This window comes from Orbicella faveolata, unplaced genomic scaffold (genome assembly GCF_042242905.1).
Source record: "Orbicella faveolata isolate gen_17 unplaced genomic scaffold, um_ofav_v1 contig_24, whole genome shotgun sequence".
NCBI lineage: Eukaryota > Metazoa > Cnidaria > Anthozoa > Scleractinia > Merulinidae > Orbicella > Orbicella faveolata.
Window position 1 is genome coordinate 3,095,650 of NW_028301552.1, and position 22,981 is coordinate 3,118,630.

The following is a 22,981-nucleotide window of genomic DNA, read 5'->3' on the forward strand; positions in this document are numbered from 1 at the left end:
AACAATGCCCCTAGCCCTGGAAACAAAAGAGGCTCAGATTAACAAGAACGAATCAAAATAAAAGTTTTAAAGAGGTGCAGGTCATCTGAATGTCAAGAGAGGACAATTCTCACGTCTAATGAAACAGTTGTAATAAAAAGAGTTATTTTGAAACCTAGTATATTCTATGACCTAGATTGACAGCCTACTAGATCGAGTAAAATCAGAAACTCACGAAAAGTACAAGAAAACTTTAGAATTTAAAACGGCTCTTTTCAGTATTCCAGTGCCATAATTACGATAAGCTGTGATCAAGGTAGTACATTGAAGAATTTGTCCTCACTAAAATATCCCAGACATTTTCACATTGAATGTAATTGTAATTTGTAAAATTAAACTTATTCTGCATTTCTCTAACCTACACAAAGCAGTGTATTAAAACACATTAAAGACATACGCGCAGAAAAACCCATTCTAACTCAATCATGTCGCTTTTGATGAGCAGAAATCTGGCAAATTTTGACCTATCGAATTTATGCAGTTGTTCAGGTTATCTAATCTTCTATTTCTTCCACGTCGATTGACTGGTTCTTTTGTGGCTCAGAAACTGCTCGTTCATTTGAACTTGGTCCTGCTGTTATACTCTGTTGCGAAGGAGCACACAGTCCCACCTGAAGGAAGCTAAAAACATCAAAACGGTTAGTTAAATACCACTTGGAAGGGGGTAGGGCAGGGAAGTTGCCGCCGAGTAACATGATGTACGCTCAAGATTGTCAACAAACTGATGTATCAGTTTCTTGAGTGTTCACGACGATAACAGAGATAACACGAATCGGCAATTGATTGAGCGTGGAACTGGAAGGAATAAGATCGTATAAATCGTATTAATTAGCTCGAGGCTGAACAACTTTACATAAACTAGTAAGGGAAGTTGTTTGGAAAATAATACGTTTGGCAAGATAAATTTTGCCGACCATCTTTAATAGTTACAACTTTGACGACAATTCCAAAACGACTTTTCTAAAATTATTTAGTACATAGCCCAAAGAAAATACACGCGCTGATTGGCTAAAAAACGTATTTCTATTTTACAAATAGATTTCATGTTGCTGTGCGTCTATTCAGTAACATATCCCAGATGACGTCAAAATGTGTCACTGATTTTCTTACAACAGCACCGAGAAAAGGGTTTGAAATGTTGTCCTGAAAGACTCGGAGCCCACTCGGCCGCGCCTCGTTGATCATCTGCGCGTTGAAAACTCGGGCTCGTAGTTTAATTGTCTAATAGGAACACTCGTGAAAGTTTGGGAAAAGCGCTGTGAAAGCAATGTTTACCATTGCATGAGCTGTGACTGTGATAATGATAATCAAACCAGGAAACTGCGATTGGTTTACGAGTCAACTCATCAAATCAGTTCCGAACACCGATCAAGTAAAAAAGCTGCTGATTTGACAAGGATTGTCTTTCGTATTATATCGTATACTTTTTTCGTGTCCAACCGGTTGTTCATTTCAGAAATGAAGTAAAGGGAAGCTGAGACTACTGATGGCAAGATCTCTCTTCTCACATTGTTTTCTCAAACATGTCATTCTAAAAGCCACAAAAAAACAACAATTTCGAATAACGACAAACTATGATCCAGTCACTGAATCAAACGATTAAAAGGACAAAAATCTGAAGAAAAATACAAGACAAATATTGAGTTTAGCTGAGTTTAACAAAGCCCGCCGGTTTAACCGTGCGCATGTTTGGATGGGTGACCTTATCAAACGATGTCAACCTACCGTTGAGCAGTGTTAGGTGTGTCCATATGAAGACTAGTGCTATTTCCAGTCACACACACGTGACCTTTCTGGATAGTCTGATGTAAATGAAGCTCTGTGAAAAGATTATAGCGAAGGAGAATCAGTGGAGAAAAAGTTAAAACCGGGTTTCGCTATCAATGTGTTGTTCTGTTTCCTTATGGCAATTCTTAAGACGTTCTCAAATCACAAATCCAGTTGTCATCGTCGTGGAGTGCTCATTTCAATGCTTTCGATGCTTTCAAAATGATTTGTTCTATAGGATTGTACAAGAGTTTAGTACGTCCAAAATTCAAGTATTGCTCTCCAGTGTGGTGTCCACACCTTAAAAAGGGCTCGGCTATTTTAGAGAAAGTACTACGTAGAGCATTTAGGTATGTCCTCAGAAACATTGGCCAATGATATGTCGTAGAGCCTGCGTAGCAAGCGTTTCTGTGGAGTTCGGGAGCAAAGAATTACAGCGCGAAAATTGGAGCGGGTAAAAGAGGGGGGAGAGGGAGGGGAAGGAAGGAAGGAAACGTTTCCTTCCTTCCCCTCCCCCACCTCCTTCTTTCTTTTTTTTGGCTCTCGCCTCATTTTCCGCGCAGGCAAAACACCGAAGATCCCGTTCCTCGGTCTTTCTTTGCTCCCAAACCGCACGGAAACGCTTGCTACGCAGGCTATACGTCGTATGAAGAGCGCTTAAAGCTCCTTAAATGGCCAACTTTACATCAGAGAAGATTAATTTCTTCAATTACCGAGTGTTGTAAGACGATTAATAGTCTTAACGGACTAGACCCATTTGAGTATGTTATGTTTGCACGTGATTTTCGACCTTTAAGAACCAACCATCACCATAAACTTAAACCATTGCCCGCAAAGCTAAATAGTTTTAAGTATTCTTTCTTTGTAAACTAGTTAACGATTGGAATAATTTACCTAAAGACGTTGTCGAGGTAAAAATTCTGAACATCTTCAAGAACAGGCTCAGATGCCATTTGACTAATGGTTTAAGCAATTTTTGAACTTTTTATTGTGAATTCTATTCAGATGTAAATTTGCGTTTTTAGTTATTTTAGGAGACAAACTAGAAAGGGATAACCTCTTTTGTCCCCTTTTCACCTCTCATTTCATTTCAGTTGAATTTAATTGAATTTGAATTGTGAATAAACAGTTATGAGTATGTGCTCACGATGTGTTGATATCGATTTATCTTCGTTAGTGTTAGCTGTTTGCCCTGTTTGAGGATACTGTCAAGAAAGTTTTATTTTAGCCCTTCACTGGCACGCGAGATGATTTACTCTGTTATTTAAAATTTCTTACCTAAGCGGCCACATTGTTGACGCGTATGTTTCTCTATTATCTCAATTGCCGACGGATCCATGACAAAGTTTCCATTTTTGTCTCCTGGATGGCTTACAATTGAAAGAGCAGCCAGTTCAGTTTCCAGTGGACTACTTGAATTTGTACCTGACGGGCCTGGAATAATTAAATAAAGGTGAAGCTTAATTAAAGACTGTCGTTCACCAAACAAACCTTCGCATTCTAGTGTTTGTGTAAAACACTTAGAGCAACTAACAGAATTAGGTTGCTGCTTAAATCACTAAACGCGAACTAATTCATTAATTTTAAGGGCCAATCATACCGTGCGAGAAGAGTTGTTCACGGGTTTGGTATGTCAGTCTGCTATCTAATATTGCATCACGGACTTGGCTGTACTTTTAGCCGTTTCTAAATTGCTTAGAGATGTTGAAGTTATCATTTCAAACTTAGCAGTTGCGATTATGTTCTTCAACTTCGTCTCTCAGTAAAATATATATACGTACCTTATATCTCTACCCACCTGAATCTGAGGCTGATGTGGAAGGATCTGTAGCAGATGATTCGCCGATAACCACGAAATCTTTGCTTTCCACAGAAATCGCTTCTGACCGCCACTTGTACAGCAAACGTAGCCTAACCAATCCTACTGCCTCGAAAAAGCAACACACCTTTAGGTGAGATTCTGCGATCTTAACTTGTCCCCTGTCCACAATGTCATCGCCCAATTCTCTTTGGAGTACACACAATGCCTCTGAGATGGTCTTTCTACGTGTCGAAGAAAGAAGTACCCGGAGATTTCCCGAGCCTGTACGTTCTGTTTTGACTGCAACCTGAGGCGTACTTATCGGAAAGCTAGCGAGCTCCTCCTCGCTCGATGGAGACAGCACTATCGCCGATTCAAACGCTCCAACTTTGCGAATTCGCCCATCCAAGTGAACACGTGCAGTCGCTCCAAGCTCCAGTTCGTCTTCGGACTCTTTTCTGACCTCGAACTGTTGAGAAAAGGTATCATGTGGCCTGTCGTACTTGATAGCCTCGCTATAGCAGGTCACTGGAGAATTAGTACTGTCAGTGATCTCAAATCTGACCAGTTTGGACGGATCAAAGGTCGCAAACTTGATCAGATTAAGTGAAACACTGTAAAAGTAACGCATTTCAATCTCCTTTATTTTACGAACATCTTCTGAGATTCTTCTCAGGGAGCGCGAAAAAAGCTGTAATCTCTTGTGCAATTTACCATCTTGGCGGCTCTGGAAAAATTTTCTAAGGAATTCTGCCATATTCCAAATCCCCAGACTTTCACTCCAATTTTCAATTTCTTCTGTTGAATGCTTCTCGCAATTGTTGAGACACAAACTCTCAAGAACTCGACACACTTCGTACACGAGCCTAAAAATGTCTTTATTTCGAAAAGCATCACGAACTTTAGACTCATGCTGGCTAACACTTTCTTTAGGCAATCCTCTTAATCCATTCTGCACAGTTAGGTGATTCTCCTTACGGAAAATGTCCTTGATGGCTTGAATGAGAAAGGGGACCATGGAGAAGAAATCTTCAATGATGGATGTCGTTGAAGATGAGCAAATCGTCTCCAACTTCAAGGCAACATCTTCGGTGACTTGTTGACGGATGGAAAGAAAACGTGGGTAGTTTTCTACAGAGACGTCTGCATCCAGTTCAATGCAGCAATCTTTTAAAATTGAATCACGGCAAAGAGTCCTGATTTGCATGGAGAAGTATTCCATCAGATGCGGATCCTCGCGATTCAAGCTTTGGATTTCAACGGCCAGTTCTCTCAAATGGTCGATATGCATCTTGCCTCTTTCATCCACTTCACAGTCTTGGAAGAGAAGACACATGATTGCTAAAACTCAGTATGCGAGCACATTTAGCTTTTCACTTTCCAAATCAGGTAATATTCTCAGAAATATTAATTTGCCCAACGTGTCATACTGGCTTTATTTTCAAAACTATTCAAAAGTTTGATCCACTAATTGTGTGGCGTGTACATTTCTCTATTCGCAAGCATCATATCAAGAGAAAAGCAATCAATAAGGTGAAAGTATGTGCTGAAACAATTCTCTGACCAAATTCGTAATCGACATTGCAACTAACCTTTCGAGTTGAGCCCTTGAAGAGCGTTCCTCAACATTGCAGGATCGTCATTGCAGCGCTCTTCGTGTCCCGTCGACCAGTGTTGGATAATTATTTTCAGTTGTTCTTCATCTTTCTGCCACGACTTAATGGCTTCGTTAACGGCTTCTTCCGGAACCTCAAGCTTTCGGGCAATTGGTACGAGGTTTAAAATGGACCCCTCAACTCTTAAAAGTCGCCTCACGTATTCGTAAGTATCTGTAACAAACACCTCAATAACATCAGCGGGTAGTTCCAATTCTTATGCTTAATTTTGTTACGAAGCTTCTTAATGACCGGAAGACAGTAAAGGCTTTCAATAGGCTGATGGTCCGGTTGTCAAAGCGTTTTTTACAGGCTGGCTAGGATACTGGTTGGCCTAAATATTACTTTGGTTATCCTCATCAATAGCACTCCAGTTAGCCAGTTAACAGTTTGTTTTCAACATGTAATGGTAATGGTGACATGGTATGAATCATGAGATCACGACTAGAGTTCAAGAAATCGATCGGTAAGGTTGAATTTTTTGATTGGTTGCAATTGAGAATGCAGATCGCAATACTGAACAATACATAAAGCCACAAGCAAGAGCGGGATTAGAGGGACGAGGGAAACCACGGAGAGCCACACGGCAACGGCTATGGCGCCATACAAGCGACTAAATTACCGGTAGAAATGGTAGGCTTGCAGTGCCGTGAGTTAGCTAGAGCGCTATAATTTGACTTAAAAATTGTGATGGTTGGTATAGGAAAACAAATTTTCTTATTTTCGTTATATCTGTCAAATCATGTAACGATAGAAAATTGTACAAGTACAATCCTGAAAAGCACCTCTAACAATTGCTGAACTTAACAATTTTTTCCAATCATTGCGTGTTACACCGTTCGGAAGCCCCAAAAAGGACGATCTGGAACAGGCTGCGTTCACAACATTCTAAAGAAAAGTTAACAAAAAAAAATTGATCTGCGGTAGCAAAAAGAGGGAACACAACGGTCATCACCTTTCTGGTTAGAATTACCTCTTTTTCAAACCCTCACATTTTCATGACAGATATATTACCTAACAGAAGCCAAGAAATTAGATAACTCTTTCCTGTCTACCATCTTCCTCAACATTAATCAATTTCAATGTTGTTTTTTCCGCTTGGTAAACAGTTCTCAATAGGATTCTGCGTTAACACGAAAAGACCTGAAAACCGCAAGTAGTAGACAAGCAAGTGATTTTGACAATTCTTATAAGTTTTATTGCTAAGATTTCCTAGTTTATACACACGTATACACTTTGCTCACCTAATCCACAGAAGGTTTCCCGCAAGATATGCCCAAATTGGCCTTCAATTCCTATCTGTCCGCACAGGATCCTGACACCATCGATACCTTTTAGGGGCCATTTTATGACATGCCCGGTGCTCCACCAAGTTGACGAATCTACAATGAAATCAGTGCTTTCGAGCTGTCCATCAGTTAGCTCGTAGTCTTGCCCAAGGATAAGAGAAACCTTCAGATTTTCATTGTGATAGATGCGATTGCCCTGAGGTCTATCTATGGAACACAGTTTCTCATATCCGTCGCCCTTGAGCTGCATTAAAACAGAAGAAGGGTGTTCCCTGTAACACGTCTCGTAGTAGACGTCGTGGCTCATGAACACTAGGGCAAGATCACCAAGGGGTAAATGTGGATGGTTGTCTTTAAAAAGCACTGACATCGTGTAGTTGAATCCCAGAAGGTTCAGCCTGGTGACTACATTTTTGGCTAATATCGAAGTTAACCTCAGCAGGGCTGCTATTCGAGAGAATCGGTTAATTTCAACTTTCAGTTCTTTCTTTTGTAGATCAATTTTGGCCTGATGGGTGACATCTTCCCAAACGATCTTTCCGTCTCTAGCTTCTGTGCCATGCAAAATGAGGACGTCGCTTGGCCGGAAAGCAACTGTTTCAGTTGTTAACTTGGTCTGCAATGTAACCGGTTTCTTAAACACTTGACCATTTGGTTGCAAATTGATTACGGGTGCAATGAACATGACTTCATTCTCAAGTCCATTTTTAACTATCATACCACAGTGTGTAGAGGGTTTCTCCAGGACTATTTTGATAGCCACGTGATCGTCCAGTTTGCTTAAGGCACCATTTGGGAAAATAACTTGAACGTCTCCCGCAAGCAATATTCCACCTTCAGAATCCACGATTCCTTCGAAGCTGCCCTGGTTTTCTTTAAATTTCGGCATTGTCATCTTGGGGTCCTTTCTAAGTTCATTTTCTAGAAAAAAAAATGTATATGTAACAGCTATTTAACAAAGAGGAACAGTTGACCGCGCGTCAGTTTGTCCTCTTATTAAAGGAGTTCAGTCATGGTGTTTTGTGTAATGTTGGCTAAATTACCTTTAAATTGAAGGAAACCTGAAAATAGTAGTCTACTTAGATAGATACCACAGATAGATAATACCACAGAGATAGTAACAAACCATAAAGGAACAAAAATGGTTGAGGTTGGAGAAGATTAACACGGATTACGTACAAACGACGAACTTGAAACACTTAGGCTAACCATTTTAAGAAGCACAAACCGTGGCGTAGCTCCTTTAAATTCAGCTCACGTGAAAATATCTTCTTCATCTGTCCTTTCACAGTTAAGTGATATCAATAAGGAAATATATAAACAAAAGCAAGGTTTACGAGATTTCAATGGAAATACGTTAATATATATTTCAAACAACATTCGATCAGCCGGTGAGACAGGAAAGAAACAAGCGTGTTGATATTGGATGTAGAAAGGGTTGAAAGTATTTCCATTCAGCAGTTTCCAGTGGGTCGGGTCGTTACTATCCGCCGACGTTTCTACCCTCCTCTGCCTACTCTCGGCAATTAATAACGTTTGAAATGACTTCGTATGATTAATTCCATGATTGTTAAGTGATTTACGGTTCGATTCAAGCTCAAAAGGACAGGGAAATCAGATACATTCCTAGTTGTACACGACACTAAAGAGATATGTAAAGGCTAAGCTAAGACGAAACTTAAAAGAGGCTTGCAGAAATAATACACGCAAGGATCTTACCGGAGAAAAGAGCCTGTCTGACTGATGTAAACCAAAATATCTAACCATATCACATTAATAAAGGAGATAGGGTTTCAAAAATGTGCCTTCGCCCAACCCATGCATCGTGTGCCAAGAAAGGTTTTAAGATGGATTTCAATTGTTTAAATCCATCTGTCCTCGCTAGGTTGGTCGGGGTTTCAAACTGCGGCATACGTTTTGAGTTATAGCGATGCTTTTGCAATTGTGCAAGGGTCAAACAAAGGAACTTAATTAGTTTGAATTTCAGTAGGGTCTTTATGGCTTCATCAACACTGGGCCTTCCTTCAGGGACGGTCTTGAGATGAAATGCTTGGCAAAAGCCGTTAAACAAGGCTTGTTATTTCACCTCGTCTATCATCACTGTTCCTCTTCAGAAATCGAACGGTTTTTGTTTAAGAGTGCAAACGCTTTACGGATTATCATGAGAAAAAATCTGAGTTTGATATGCAATGAACAAAAATGCTGTGGCAAGTCACATAACACAAGAGCTTTTATCACGTGACTTCTTCCCGAGGCCGTGGTGCTCTTGTTAAAAATGACTTTCAAACAGTCTTTTGAGAGATTTGCTACATTTTCTTATTGAGTAGTTTTCTCGATTGAGTTGCAGCTTTCAGCCTCGTTCTTATGTCGAATTCTGCTTGACCCATGCTCACTAGCAAAAGTATTGTTGTATTCCTTTGCTGAATTTAAGTTACTTTGGGTTCCTACTCGATTAGCTCCACAGACTATTTGGCTGTCCCAAACTCCGCACAATTAACATTGAATCTAAACTAGTTTTCTTTCTTCTTCTCCTTTTCGGCTCTTATTTCTCGATCTACTTCTTCTAAAAGAAATAAATTATTTTTGATTTCAGTCATAATTACTGCTTTTTATACTGTGTGCATGATTCAAATTTTAAATCGTAATTGTTTCGAGTTTGACGGAATTAAATTGACATGCCTGGACTTGACTCAAAAAGCATGCTACAATTAGAAACCTGAGCAATCTAGTGAAAAGAAAAGGCTTTAAACTCGGTATTCAAATTCGTCGTCTAATTTATAGTGAACCCTGGGTTGAGCGAGGCGTCAGTTTTGAAACCCTAGCTTCCGGACTAATGGGGAAGATGGGAAACAACCTGAGGATTTTCCTTCTACAGTTGAGCTGAATTTCTTCAGGGTCTCTATGATTTCAGCAGCACTGGGTCTGTCCTCAGGGACGTTCTCGAAGCACTGGTAAACAAGACTGTGGAGTGAATGGTCCGGACCCATTTCTTCCAGGTCTTCACTCAGGCGAATGTACTCTGGAACAATTTCCCCGTCTGTAACAGAAGTAAAAGTTTGTTTTAGTGCTCATTGTTAAAAGCAAAGGAATTGCAAAATCGAGCGAGTCGCCTTCGTGCACTTTGGTTTACACACGCCTCATTTTCCACCTCTAGGCCTCCGAAGATGTTTGAAGTAATATATAAAACACGAAAGGCCGTGTTTGACCACATTTCCAAACACGCAGTGCTACAATCAGTGCTAAACCGTAACGGCAACAAATTACAAGAAAATTGCATGGAATCCCCCCTAATTTAACCGTATGACTTGGAATCACGAATGAAATCGTCGGTTATACCGTAGCAAAAATCAGCTGCAAAAATCTCCTTTGTGTACGCGGGCCTTAAGGTCCAATGATATCTTTCTCAAGAGAAACGATTTGAAGCATTACCTTCGAGAACAGGGTCAGACAAAACTCGGTTCGGTAGATGACCAACAATGGTCTCCAACGTCAACACTCCGAAGGAAAATATGTCGATTTTCTCGCGATATCTTGGTTTTCTGCCAAACCTCTCAGGATATGTTTCTGGAGCTGCATACACTGGCCTTCCGGGTACCGGCGTAGCGTACATTGCACCATGTGGGAAAGCTTTCGCCATACCCAAGTCTCCAATCTTGGCATCCATCGATTTCGTTAGAAGAACATTTCTGCTAGCCAAATCGCGAAGAACGATCGGAGGTTCAAGAGAGTGCAAGTAATGCAAAGCCTTGGCAACGCCCAGCATCAATTTGACCACTTCCGTGAAAGACACCCTCGGTATATTCTCCGATTCTCGAATGTGCTTCGCCAAGTCGCGTTCCAGCAATTCTGTGACAATGATCGGCGTCTCTGGAGCAGGAAGCAGGATTACAGTGTAATACTGCACAATGTTATCGTGTTGAAGGCTGCGACGTATCTCCCACTCCGATTGAAACGTTTCTAAGAAAGCGTCTCTGATGCTGCCATCGTGATCTCCTTCGAAGAGGATAGGGCGAATTCGTTTGGCAGCGACTTGCTTTCCACGCCACATGGCCTTGAAAACCTCGCCAAACGATCCCTCGCCGATTTTGTCCCCTAGTTTGATCTCTTCAACGGAAGATGAATCTGTCGGCATGCTGCTAAAAGATAAAAATAATTTTCCAACGTTAACTTTCGGGTCTGGTGGAACCTAACAGCTACCTCATGTAAGCGGAATGGGGATTCCACAGTAATGACTTTTCCCACAAGTTGTAAATTTGCCAGTAGGGAAGAGCTCGTTTGATCACTCAACCCTCCCCTAACCACCAAGCCAATTCCCTCCCACGATACCAACGAAAAATGCTTTTGTAAACGGACATGGATAGAGGTCGACGTTGGGCCAACAGCTAACCGTAAACTTCCGAAAATAAATCCTCACCTGCTACCTCTTGTCTAAGTCTGCCTCTTTTGAGGAATGATCGAAATGACATGAATATCGGTAAACAAGATCTCAATGGGGTTAAACGTTAGTCGTAAAAAAGTCAAAATACTAACCGTACGCCGTAAAAGCCACACCACCACCCCATCGAGACCCTCGTATGTAGTGAGAACGTGTAAAGCGTAACAGGGATGTCAAAGAAAGTGACAAAAACGAGAAAAAATTGTCAATTAAAAGAAGCCATATTGAAAAAATGATGTACTTCATCCGCCTAATCAATAGTCTTCCGCGCGACAGAAAACAAATTAAAAATTAAACGCGAAAGCGGTCTTGTGGGGAAAGATTTTTCTCTTTACCATTTTCCTCCCTGTTGCTCAAATTTCGTTCTCATGTTTACGCTCTTCCTCCTCCTGCCCCATCCGTGGAAAGCTTTTGAAAGTAGTTAGTCCTTTGGTTACGGGTTGGAGTTATTCTAGCTACGCTTCATTGATCATGGCATTACGCCATGACTTTCTAAACGCACTCTTACAGATTATTAGGGACTATGAACCAAAAATAACCAAATGAGTATTTTGTGACTTTTTCCTTGTTGCTGGCAAATTTATATCTGTTTCGCACATACACATATACTAGCCCACAAATTTTTCAAGTGGCTGTGCCTGGTGGCCCATATTTCGACCACCTTCATGTGGGGTAGAAGGGTGGTTGCAAGAAGTTTACCGAACTCAACCTCAATGGGATATAAAATATATCAAAGATAAAATCATCATCATCATCATCATCATTATCATAATAATAATAATTTACAGTTATATTGCGCAGGTTACATGAATATATGACTACCTGCTCATTACAAAAGTGAGCTATAAAACAATTTAAAACTAAAAAAGTATAATAATGTAAAATGAGCTAAAAACTACACTAAAAGCTAGATGAATAAATGTTAAATAACTAGGTTAATATAGATGGATGCAAATAAATAAACAAAATTAATTCTAATTAAATCAAAGTTATAAAAGTTAGCCTAAATAAATAAAAAAGAATATTAAACACTTAATTACTGGTCGTCAGGGAAACTGTTAGTTTTGTTTTTCATAGAATTTCGACAATTTAAAACATATGGCAGAGTAAAAAATAGTTTACCTTGAAGAAGAATTCCATAGATCTATCTGTTGCAACAACTGTTCTGTGATTCGAGTAGGAGGTTCATAGCACCGCGGGGAAATGCTTAGCAGACTGGAAACAGAACTCGTAGACAGAGGAGAAGTAGTGCGCAGATCTCCCTGTTGCATCAACTGTTCCGTGATTCGTGCTAGGGGTTTAAAGCTTCGCAAAGAAGTACTCAGCAGACTGGAAACGGAACTCGTAGACTGAGAAGAAGATGTGTTACTACTCTCGTCTCCTTGCATCAAACTGATACTATCAGGGTCTGTTTCGATTTTCCTCTGTGGGATCTGATCCATGGTCGTGATTCGTGCAAAAAGGTCAGACTGCCGCGAAGAAGTACTCAGCAGACTGGAAACAGAACTCGCACAATAAGAAGAAATAGTGCGCAGGTCTCTCTGTTGCATCAACTGTTCTGTGATTCGCGCTAGAGGCTTAAAGCGTCGCACAAAAGTACTCAGCATACTGGAAACAGAACTCGTAGACGAAGAACAAGAAGTATCACCAATCTCGTCTTCTTGCATCAAACTAATACTATCTGGGTCTTTCTCAAGTATCTTCGGCGGGACCTGCTCCCTGGCCGCAATTCGTGCAGGAGGTTTAATGCGTCGCAGAAAAGTTCTCACCATTCTGAAAACAGAAATCGTAGACGGAGAAGAAGAAGAAGTATTAACAGTCTTGTCTCCCTGAATCAAACTGATACTACCCGGGTCTTGCTCGATTCTCCTCCGCGGGACCTGTTCCCTGGCCGTGATTCCTGCACGAGGTTTAAAGCGTTGCAGAAAAGTTCTCACCATTCTGAAAACAGAAATCGTAGACGGAGAAGAAGAAGAAGAAGAAGAAGAAGAAGAAGAAGAAGTATTAACGGTCTTGTCTCCTTGCATCAAACTGATACTCTCTGGGTCTTGTTCGATTCTCCTCCGCGGTACCCGTTCCCTGGCCGTGATTCCTGCAGGAGGTTTATGGTGTCGCAGAAAAGTACTTAGCAGACTGGAAACAGAACTCGTAGATGGAGAAAATGAAGTACTACCACCCTTGTGTCCTTGCATCAAACTGATACTATCAGGGTCTTTTTCGATTCTCTTGCTCGGTACCTGATTCCTGGTCGTGATTTGTGTAGAAGGTTCATAGCGCCGCGAAGAAGTACTCAACAGACCGGAAATAGAACTCGTAAACGGAGAAGAAGAGGTAGTGCGCTTATCTCTCCGTTGCATCAACTGCTCTGTTAACACAGAAAATGTCTCGTCGATATTTTCATCGGTATTGGCGCTTACTTCAATGTAAAAGAGATTGAATTCGTCACTCACATTTTCAGCTGTTTCAAAGTTCACCTCCCTGGGTTCACTGTCCGTTTTGTTTCCCACGAGGATGATGGGTATCTCATATCCACATCTCTTCCGCACCATCGACACCCACTGGCGAACACTTACAAGAGAATCCCACGAGCCCACGTCAAAAACAACAGCAGCTCCATGAGCGCCTCTGTACAGCTGTGGAAGCGAACTCGTAGTGTCAAACTGTCCCGATGTATCAACAATTTGAAGCAGAATTGACTTGCCCTTCAGCTGAAGACGCTTGTTGTACTCCTCGTACGCAATGGTGTTCGGTAATCTGTCTTGTAATGGAAGATTGGGCCTGACAAATTTAGTTGCAATGCTCGTTTTGCCAACTCCCTGGTCTCCAACCATGACAACTTTGAACTCATAGTCATACGGGCCAGCGGTAACACGATTGATTGACTCTCTACGTGGAAGGCCATCTTGTGATTGATGAGGATCATTGGTGTCCTTGAAATCGCTGAGCGTGTTCACCAGATCCTGAGCTGTTGGACGGTCGTCGGGGCTGTTTTCGAGACACTGCAGGACGAGAGGACGCAAGGGGTGCTCCGGTTTCAAGTCATAAAGGTCCTCGCTCTGACGAATGGCTTCAGGCACTTTGTGCCCATCTACAACAATCAAAGACTCCTTAAGCCAAACTCGTGATATTTGAAACGGACATCAGATGTTGCATATAATACATATGGCAAGGGTAATCAAAAGGAGGAGTTTGTTGCGTGATACAGAATAAATTTATAGCAATCATTAATTTAAAAATAATCATTAAACTATTTAGGTGGAACACTTGAGCTGTTTGGATTGTATAGCTAGTGATAAAGCAGGTGTACCTGATGGAGCCGCTCGACAAAAAAACCCGCTCTACATGCTGTAATAGAGCTGGCTGGGAAGTTAGTGCATTAAACATCTAACTGGTTGGCATTTTTCAAAATATCTCGCTTGCTGAGAATTATGATTAAAAGACTGATTCTAGCTGGATAAAAAAAAATGTCTGGTTTGTTTTCCCTCCTGCTTATACTGTTCACAGCCTGTCTATTGACGCCCGCGAAAAACAAACTAAGGGAGCGAAGCTAGCGCGAAGCACGCGGGGGTGGCGGGTGAGGTTTGCGAGCGAAGCAAGCAAGACGAACAGAAAGACTGTAGACATCTTTGGAAAAAAGTGGACTTGTTAGGCTGCTCCCCTCAGTTATTGTCTTGTTACTAGCAGCTCTACCCCTTGACCAATTAATCAGTTAAATCGAACCAATAAGATTTGAGCGGTAATTTGCCTTCAAAACAACAACACGTACGTGCATTCGGGTGGATAAGAATGTCGTCTCAGGCGATTTCTTCAACTCCAAAAAAACCTGCTAAGAGGGGGAAAAAGCCGAAATCAAACGGTCTTTCCGATTTTTGTAGGATATGCGCTTGTTCTTTTGCTATTCGCTTGGGGAATTTTAGCAAGACGTCTTACATATCTGCGGATAATTTTTTCCGACGGTGTTACACGGTGTGGCACTTGTCAACTACAATGAACATGACACAATTGTTTAACGGGGAATCTTCGTTCTATAACATGTTTTGGAATTTTGCATCCAAAAAGTTTTTCGATGTCTTCCGAAAACAAGCTTGTATTTCGCTTCTCCAATCAGCAGAAGCACATCGTCCTTTGTTGAAAAAAAGATGGATGGAATCTTTAACTCTCTCATCTCTTCTATTTGTTATTTCATGATGCTTTTGAGTGGCGAAACAATGAGAACGACAACATTCGCACCATTTGCATTTCTTTTGCCGGTGCGTAGAGTTGATATATCAGAATTTCCTCAAAGCCGGTCGGCAAAATTGCAACAATGATATGTAAGCGCACTGGAGACGTTTCCGCGCAGACTAAGTAGCTAAAAACTTTTTGACTGCCTAAATTGTGGTACAGTCGAACCTCCCGTAAGCGCTTACAGGAGTTGGTCGCTTACGAGAGCTTAGACCATACATGTATTGGGTTAAAATTTTGCCTCATTAGCATATGGTAAGCCATTTTATTCAAATTATTTTCTACACGTAGCATTTAGAGTAATTTTCGAAGCATTCTCATACATTGTCTTATAAACGGCTAAAATTGTAACGCAACCGCCAACAGCATAATGTCACGTATTAATCATATCCAACGTCTGGGCCGCCTGTGTTGAAACTAGATTGCGTTACACATTTCACAGCTGTCAAATTCCTAGCGCGCTCGGACGACATTTGAGTGTGGAAATGATGCGCTTTCAACTTTTAGATTTGTGGATGGAAAACAGTCAGAATTCTCACATCCGATGTTATTGACTCATCTTCTACTTCGGTGGTTCTTGTTCTAATCACAAAGTCGCCCAACTGACGTTTCCCCTCCGAGTAAGACTCGGTGATGATCCGATAAAGAGAGTTAAAGCAGCCAAATCTTTCGGCGTTCATATTGACGAGCATCTATCGTGGTCGAATCACATTGAGCACATTGCTAAGAAGATATCTTCAGGCATTGCTGGATTAAAACTGGTTAGACCTTTTGTCCCGAAAGAAGCCTTAATTAAAATTTTTAAATCGCTGGTTCTTCCCTACTTCGATGTCTGGTCGGGTCTAAACAAGACAGACAAGGGCCTATCAGACAGATTTGATAAACTCTACAATCGGGCAGCTCGGATCAACACTCAAAGTGACTGGGAAATTAGATCTGCTGACATTTTGAAAATGCTTCAGTGGGATACTCTTGGAGTTCGACGTCAACATCACAATGCGATCATAATGCATAAAATTATGCATAACAAAGCTCCTGAGTACCTTACTGAGGTCTTTAACCTGATTCGAGACAGCACTGCTTACCATCTCAGAGACTGTAGCTACAATATTTGGCATTGCAGAAACCCAAAACTGAAAGCTTGAAAAAGAGGTTTTCATATCGTGGTGCTGAACTATGGAATTCTCTTCCAAATGCAATGAAAGCAGAACAGTCGATCTCTTAAGTCATTTCGTAAATCTCTTCACACATTCAGTCTCCACAATAGCAATTAACACTAGTCATTTTCTTCTCTCATGAAATTTTGTACTCGTATTGTTTTCAGCAATTTCTTAGGACGGCGTCTTGGAAACCAATTCTTTGTAATTGAAGAGATACTGTGTTCAAATAAATTGTCTGTCTGTCTGTCTGTCTTCGTTTCAGACCAGAGGGTCTTCGGTCTTTGTGTTTTGGGTACCTGTTTTCGACACATCCGAATTTGATTATATTTCATAGCACGCAGTGCAGTCTGTACATTTTTACGTATCTACGTGGTTACTCCTTCTGAGGATATCAGAACACAGTTGATTGTTTAAATAAATCCTGATATTAAAATCGTTCAGATCGTTCTGTATAGAGAGTAAACAGAATCTATTAAATTATTCCACGATCCTTACCTTCAGAGTGTAACTCCGATATTCGTACAGAAGGATGGCCAACAATAACCTCCAGTAGAACGACTCCAAAAGAAAAAATATCTACTTTAGTGCCGTATGTCTCTCTTTCTCTGCTGAACCACCATTTACCAAACGTTTCAGGCGCTCGCGTTGCTGGTGTTCCGAGATTACCAGTGGCAGCCATTTCGCCTCCCGGAAAACACTTCGCAATTCCGAAATCGGCGATCTTCGCCTGTTTCGTAGCGGTCAGAAGTATATTTTTGCAAGCAAGGTCTCTGTGAACGATAGGCTTTGGTAGTTGATGAAGATAATTGAGTCCTTCAGCCACATCAAGCATTATGGAGACGGTATCGCGGAAGGTAACTCTTGGATCTGTTTGTGACCTCATTATAAATCGCCGTAAATCTTGGTCCAGTAGCTCGGTGACTATAATCGTTGATTCCCTCGGTGACTCTGGTATCACAGCAGTCAAATATTTCACGATATTTGGGTGATTTAGACCGCTTAACAATTCCCACTCCTCTTTAAATTTCAGTTTTACATCGGTCTTCTCTAACAAGTAGTTGTGAAGTTTCTTCGCTGCAACTTGTCTGTTTTTCCAGACGGCCTTGTACACCACGGCGTAAGATCCCTGGCCGATTTCTGTCAAGAAATTCACTTCTTCTTTCGATGAAGTATTTGCCATTTGGTTGGCTGTGTCGTAAACTTACTTAGTAGTACTTTTCACAAGTGCGGAGCTTTAACAACCCTTATTATATGGCTAGCGAGCGGGCAAGATAAATCAAATCCTGCGCTGTGATTGGCTACCCGAGCGGGCAAGATGGAGGTATCGTGCCCGCTCGGGACTACCCGCCGTATCCCGCAAGAAAAATTTCCCCGAAAGCCAAATAATAAACCCTTTATTGACCAAGCTTGTTCGGTCAAGATGGCTGGATATTGGCCTCGTTCTTTTTTTGCGAGCTTATAGACCTCGACTCCGTCTCGGTCCATAAACACGCAAAAAAAGAGAACTTGGCCAATATCCAGCCATCTTGACCGAACAAGCTTGGTCAATAACCCATACTTCCAAGCAATCGCACATTCTCGTCCCCATAGCCCTTTTCGCTCCTCTTAGCCGGCAGGGCCTTGGCACGAGAATCGAAGGGTTCTGGGGACATACGATTTTCGAATTAATTCGAATTTTTTTGATTGGCTGTTTGAAAACAAAGACAGCTTGAACGGAAGTCAGAATGTTCGCGCGGATTGCTGGCGCGAAAATATAAAACAGCTGTGATCAGCGGTGTTTAAAATAGAGGACATGGAGGATTCTCCCAATATAATTCTCTGTATTGTTTAACTCACGACTCAACACTTGTCGCTGTTGCAACGAAACGGCTTTTTTTTAGAAATCCTGGTTGATATTCTCGGCGAGAAAAGCAGCAAGGAGCCGGAAATTTTAAAAGTGCTTGAGTTTTTAACTGGGAAAGAAATTTAAAGTTTGGCGATGGTTTACCAACGAAACTGTGCGAACCATGTACAGAAAGGAAAAGAATATTAAAGAATTTCGTTCTTTGTAGCTGGCATCACTTTCTTGGCAGGAATTGTCGATCGTAGGGTCTTGTGTGAAAAGAGTTTGTTGCTCGCAGCAGGTTGGAGAATTAACTTCATCCAGTCAGCACTCTACGGTGAGGCGAAAAAGAGTGAACCGCGAAAGTGTCGAAAGTGGTCTGATGTGTCTTTTCTTTAAGGGTGATCAACATCACAACAAAAATCCCCTTCATTTTAGACCTATTTCTCCCAAGAATAACACGACTGCACTACAGCGCCTTCCACAATTTTAAAAAGTTGGAACCGTTTATAAATGCAGGCTTAGGGTTGGTGTTTCACTGAGAAAATATGTCTAAAATATATTACTGTATTGCCCTTGAAGGAAAACGGTGTGTAAATGGTTTTGTTTCCTGGCGAATAATTGTGAGCATATTTTTTTGCTTTGGCATCAATGGAAGGAACTATGTGAAGGCCAAAAAGTGATTTCCACTTTCCATTGCTGGCCCCAATCTCCAAACGGGGAGGCAGAACTGATGATAATGATGATGAGTGGATAATGTTTCAGCTATGTACTGATGCAAAAAGTTAGGGAGTGTTCCTTTTGCAGTCAGGTATAATTAAATAATTTAGGTGAAATTAGGGTTTTAAAAACCAGGTCTCTGCTAGGCACTAATTTCAAAACAAATCTGTCACTGCATAAAACTATAAACATTAAATTCTCAACTCTGATATAACTGTCCAACTGAAAACAGACATTTTGATACGTTTGGGTTTACCGCCTGACAACTAGTTAGTGAGAGACTTGCAATCAATTCCCCAAAATAAAGAGACCTTTTTACCAACATTGAGGGTAGAAAAATATGTCCGTTTCTTCAAGCCTCATATAACTGAAAATTTGCAGCAATTTGAGTTTTACTAAATAAATGACTTGAGTTTTTTCATTTCATGGGCACTTAAAAAACAGTAACTGAGGAAACTTAAACAATAATGGTCTTATGGATAAAGTTTAAAAATTTACAATGGATTAGAATATATACAATTATGTTCACTACTTACAAAATAGGGACTAAGCAATGAAATTTTCAATTTTCAAGAACAAGTGGTCAACCTATAATTTCTCGTTACTGTAGTAGTAATACACTTTCAAGTAGACAGGCCGAGTTAAGAAAATCATCAACCAAGGGATACTATTTTGAGGTCAAATTTTCCAATTATATGTATTTGTCAACATACAATGTCCACAATGACAGTATGTAAATTGGAGTAAATCACTGTAGGAGACATCCTCCTTCTCATAACTTGTAGTTTTACTATGTAAAGGAGAAGCAGCACTTTGATTTTGTCATCACCAGTGTGTGGTTGTGTTGAACATGTGTAGAAACTGTTCTGCCTATTGGGGTTCACTGCAATGATTTTTGGATCCACCATTCCAAGGGAACTTGATGTATAGCATTTTGTTTGCTCAGTTACTGTTGCAGTTAGTGCGACTACGAGCACCTTTGCAAATATGGCACCGAGCATACCTACTTGGATATACAGGCCAAAAGCTTTTCCTGTAAATACAATGTATGCGATTGTTTGCTGATTTATCAATGATTATAATTAGTTTGTGATCAGTGATAGCATACAAGTAGCTCAGCCGATTAAATTTCCACATTTTGCACTGGTATATACTAGTATATCAAATTGTGGCAGACTAATTTTACAGTTTGAAAGCCACTCATACAGGATTGGGATTGTCTGAGTTCATCGATAAAATAGAAATGATGATCACACAAACAATGTCACCATTCACTGTATTAATTTGTAACCTTAGAAAATTCCACCCTCAATTAAAGAAGGTGAGGCCGGCAAGACTAAATAAAGAAGCTAAATTACATTTCTTGTACACAAAAAGCCATCTACAAGAAGACATGTTGACTATTTCAAAAAAGGTCCAAATTTTATTTGTCACATTCTTTGGTCCCAAAGCATATTTGCTGAGCAATATTTGATCACTTACAAAGCCTCATATTATACTGTAGGAAATGGAAATAAATCAAGACAGATATAAAAATACTTGCCACTCTACAATGAGATGCGCTTCATCAACTACCACGGTTCTCATATTGCGTCTCACTTCTTCGCAATCCAATATCTTCCTTAATTTTCCGACAAATGCCTCCGGGTGCCCATAAATTATTCTATACTTCGATTCCTTGATATCTCTAATTTCAACCTCGCTCAGCGACTCAGTATTCCTAACCATTAGAGATCTGACCTGCAAATCGTTGAGCTTCACTGTTTGATCTCGCATCAAGGCATTTAAAGGCGAAACAACCAAAATAAACGATTCACTTGCTCCAAGCCAGCAGTCAAAAATGAAGGGCAACAACTGAAAAATTAATTAATGACTTGTCAAAGCCTGTCGGTAAAATAATAAAAGTGTCTTTCTTTAAAACTACAATGTTCCTTATCGCCTCTTTCTGTTCAACACGGAGGGAAACATTCTATAAATTGATACCACTTAAGGCTTGACACAAAGATTCCTCGAATCCTGGCTTGACAGCCGCCATTGACAATCCCATACAGTATATAGAGACATTACGACGGCATACATGAAGGCCGGAAGTCCTAGCTAGAATCTAGGACTGGAAAATCATATGTCTCCAGAGCCCTTCGATTCTCGTGCCAAGGCTCTGCCGGCTAAGAGGAGCGAAAAGGGCTATGGGGACGAGAATGGCAATCGCAGTGCTAGGCTCCTACCCAGTCCTCGAGGCAGCCGTTAGTATATGACCGTCATGGGATTTGTTGGCTTGCCTAGTTTCTAGGCCTAAATATTTCGTCGCGGTCAATCGTTTCGGGTCACGCGGTCCGGGGAGACTGTGCGACCCAGGCAAATTTTCGGGTTAACCCGAAAATTTAGACAATTTGTCAATTTTTTCACTGACCCGGTTTCGTCTCGCGAAAGGGAATCCTCTGGGCTTTTCTGGGACAGTGACTGTTAGAGAAAAGCAATTTAAATCCTTCGCTCTTGCATCTAAACGGACAATATCGACTCGGGTCTCTGTAAAATGAGGACCGGATGGCGGATGGCGGATGGAAAAATGCGGATGTCAAAATGCGGCTAACAAAATGCGGATGGAAAAATGCGGATGGAAAAATGCGGATGATAAAATGCGGACGGAAAATTGAGTATGACAAAATCCGTACGAGAGAAAATCAACTACAATGTTCACTTAGCGACAATCTGTTTTTAATATCTTATGTAGGGAGAAGTTGAATATCCGTAAACAGAATTCGGTCATCCCATTCTAACGGTGAAAACATTTGTGAGATTAACGCTCTTTCTGCTGTGCTAAAAATCCAAAGAGAAGAATAAACTGTTATCAACAGAAAGAGCTATGGTATGGTATGACTCTCAGACGATTAAAACCTTTATCTTTTTATCAATTTGATCTGGCAAAACACGCCATGACACGCTTCAGTAAAATGCTATCTACAGCTGTTAGAACTGGTGGAATATTCAGGCTACTTTATTGTATGAAAAAAGATATGTGAAATAATTTCCATATAATGTCACGAAGCAAAAGATGTTTCTGATTTTAATTTTCAATTTTCAATCAATTTTCAATCAATTTTGTCTGTGAAAATTCCTGCAGACTTCGATGGGGTTCGCCGGAAAGAACGTGCAGTACTGTCAGTTTAGCTCTTCCATATCTAGAATTCAATTTCTTTGTAGAACTTAAACGTTGCCATTTGTTCGGTTCCCTTTTACGCAACATTTTCTTCACGTTTCACAATTTATTGTGATTTTCACGAAAATTGCCAAATTTAAGCTGGTAGTAGTGTGGAAGAACTGCACTGCATACAAAGAGAGCTTCTTGTGGACGTCTATGAACGTTTGTTCCATGTAATCGATTTTTGTTTTTCGCTATTTTAGTTGCATGAAATCTATATCAGAGCAAAAGCTGTAAAAACGCTCTGTACCCGTTCGATATCTGAAAGTCTTATCCTGTCCATTTGATGAACCAGCTTTTTTACTACAAAAGTACACAGAGGAAAGGCCATGAAAAAGATCTACTTGCGCTAGAGTCATCGGCCTTTGAAGAAATGCTGTGCAGAGTATACGCAAACGCCCCATGTGCCTTGCAAACTTTTCAAATAGGGTACAGTGGTGCGCGATCGGTTACCGTAGTGGTGTTTCATTTAGTTTGAGTCTGTTCAGTCTGCTGGAATTTACCTCCAATTTTAAATTTATTTTCTACATAAGACGGAAACGAAGTTTTATCTTAATTTATTTTACCATATTTTCATTTTTAATATACTTTTGGAATCGTGATCAAACGTTCACTGATGATCGTCTTAGTTGTAACTTCAATATGGTGGCTGCGGTAAATCTCCAAAACTAAGCAAACTTCAATCAGGGGTTACCGCAAAACTGAAGAGTGTCCCCCAAAATTGCAAGTATGTCTGTGAATGTCTATCTTTAAACTGTATCTGCAATATATCGTTTCTTTTTTCTTCTAGTGTGACAGGCTTTTTCGACGGTTGCCCTAAGCTACCACAGAGCTATTAAAAAAACAGCTGGAAGGTATCTTCGAGAAAAA

The 22,981-nt window shown here is 40.6% G+C and overlaps 1 protein-coding gene across 3 annotated transcripts; it reads right to left on the reverse strand.

Moving 5' to 3' along the window:
- Window positions 1–106: 106 nt before the first annotated feature.
- Window positions 107–18,003, reverse strand: LOC110042508 (uncharacterized). 3 transcript variants are annotated; one of them, XM_089291874.1, is made up of 11 exons: window positions 16,866–18,003; window positions 12,109–14,074; window positions 11,082–11,120; window positions 9,981–10,687; window positions 9,406–9,588; window positions 6,507–7,472; window positions 5,200–5,436; window positions 3,605–4,924; window positions 3,085–3,240; window positions 1,765–1,858; window positions 107–660 (listed from the first exon to the last, which is right to left on the reverse strand). In XM_089291874.1, exons 1-11 carry the CDS (start codon window positions 17,548–17,550, stop codon window positions 534–536), a joined length of 6,480 nt encoding a protein of 2,159 aa, XP_089148000.1. In that variant the 5' UTR covers window positions 17,551–18,003; the 3' UTR covers window positions 107–533. The 3 variants fall into 3 exon arrangements, with proteins under 3 accessions (XP_089148000.1, XP_089147999.1, XP_089147998.1); XM_089291873.1 differs by lacking the exon at window positions 11,082–11,120 and having other exon boundaries at window positions 9,981–10,684; XM_089291872.1 differs by lacking the exon at window positions 11,082–11,120.
- Window positions 18,004–22,981: the final 4,978 nt, after the last annotated feature.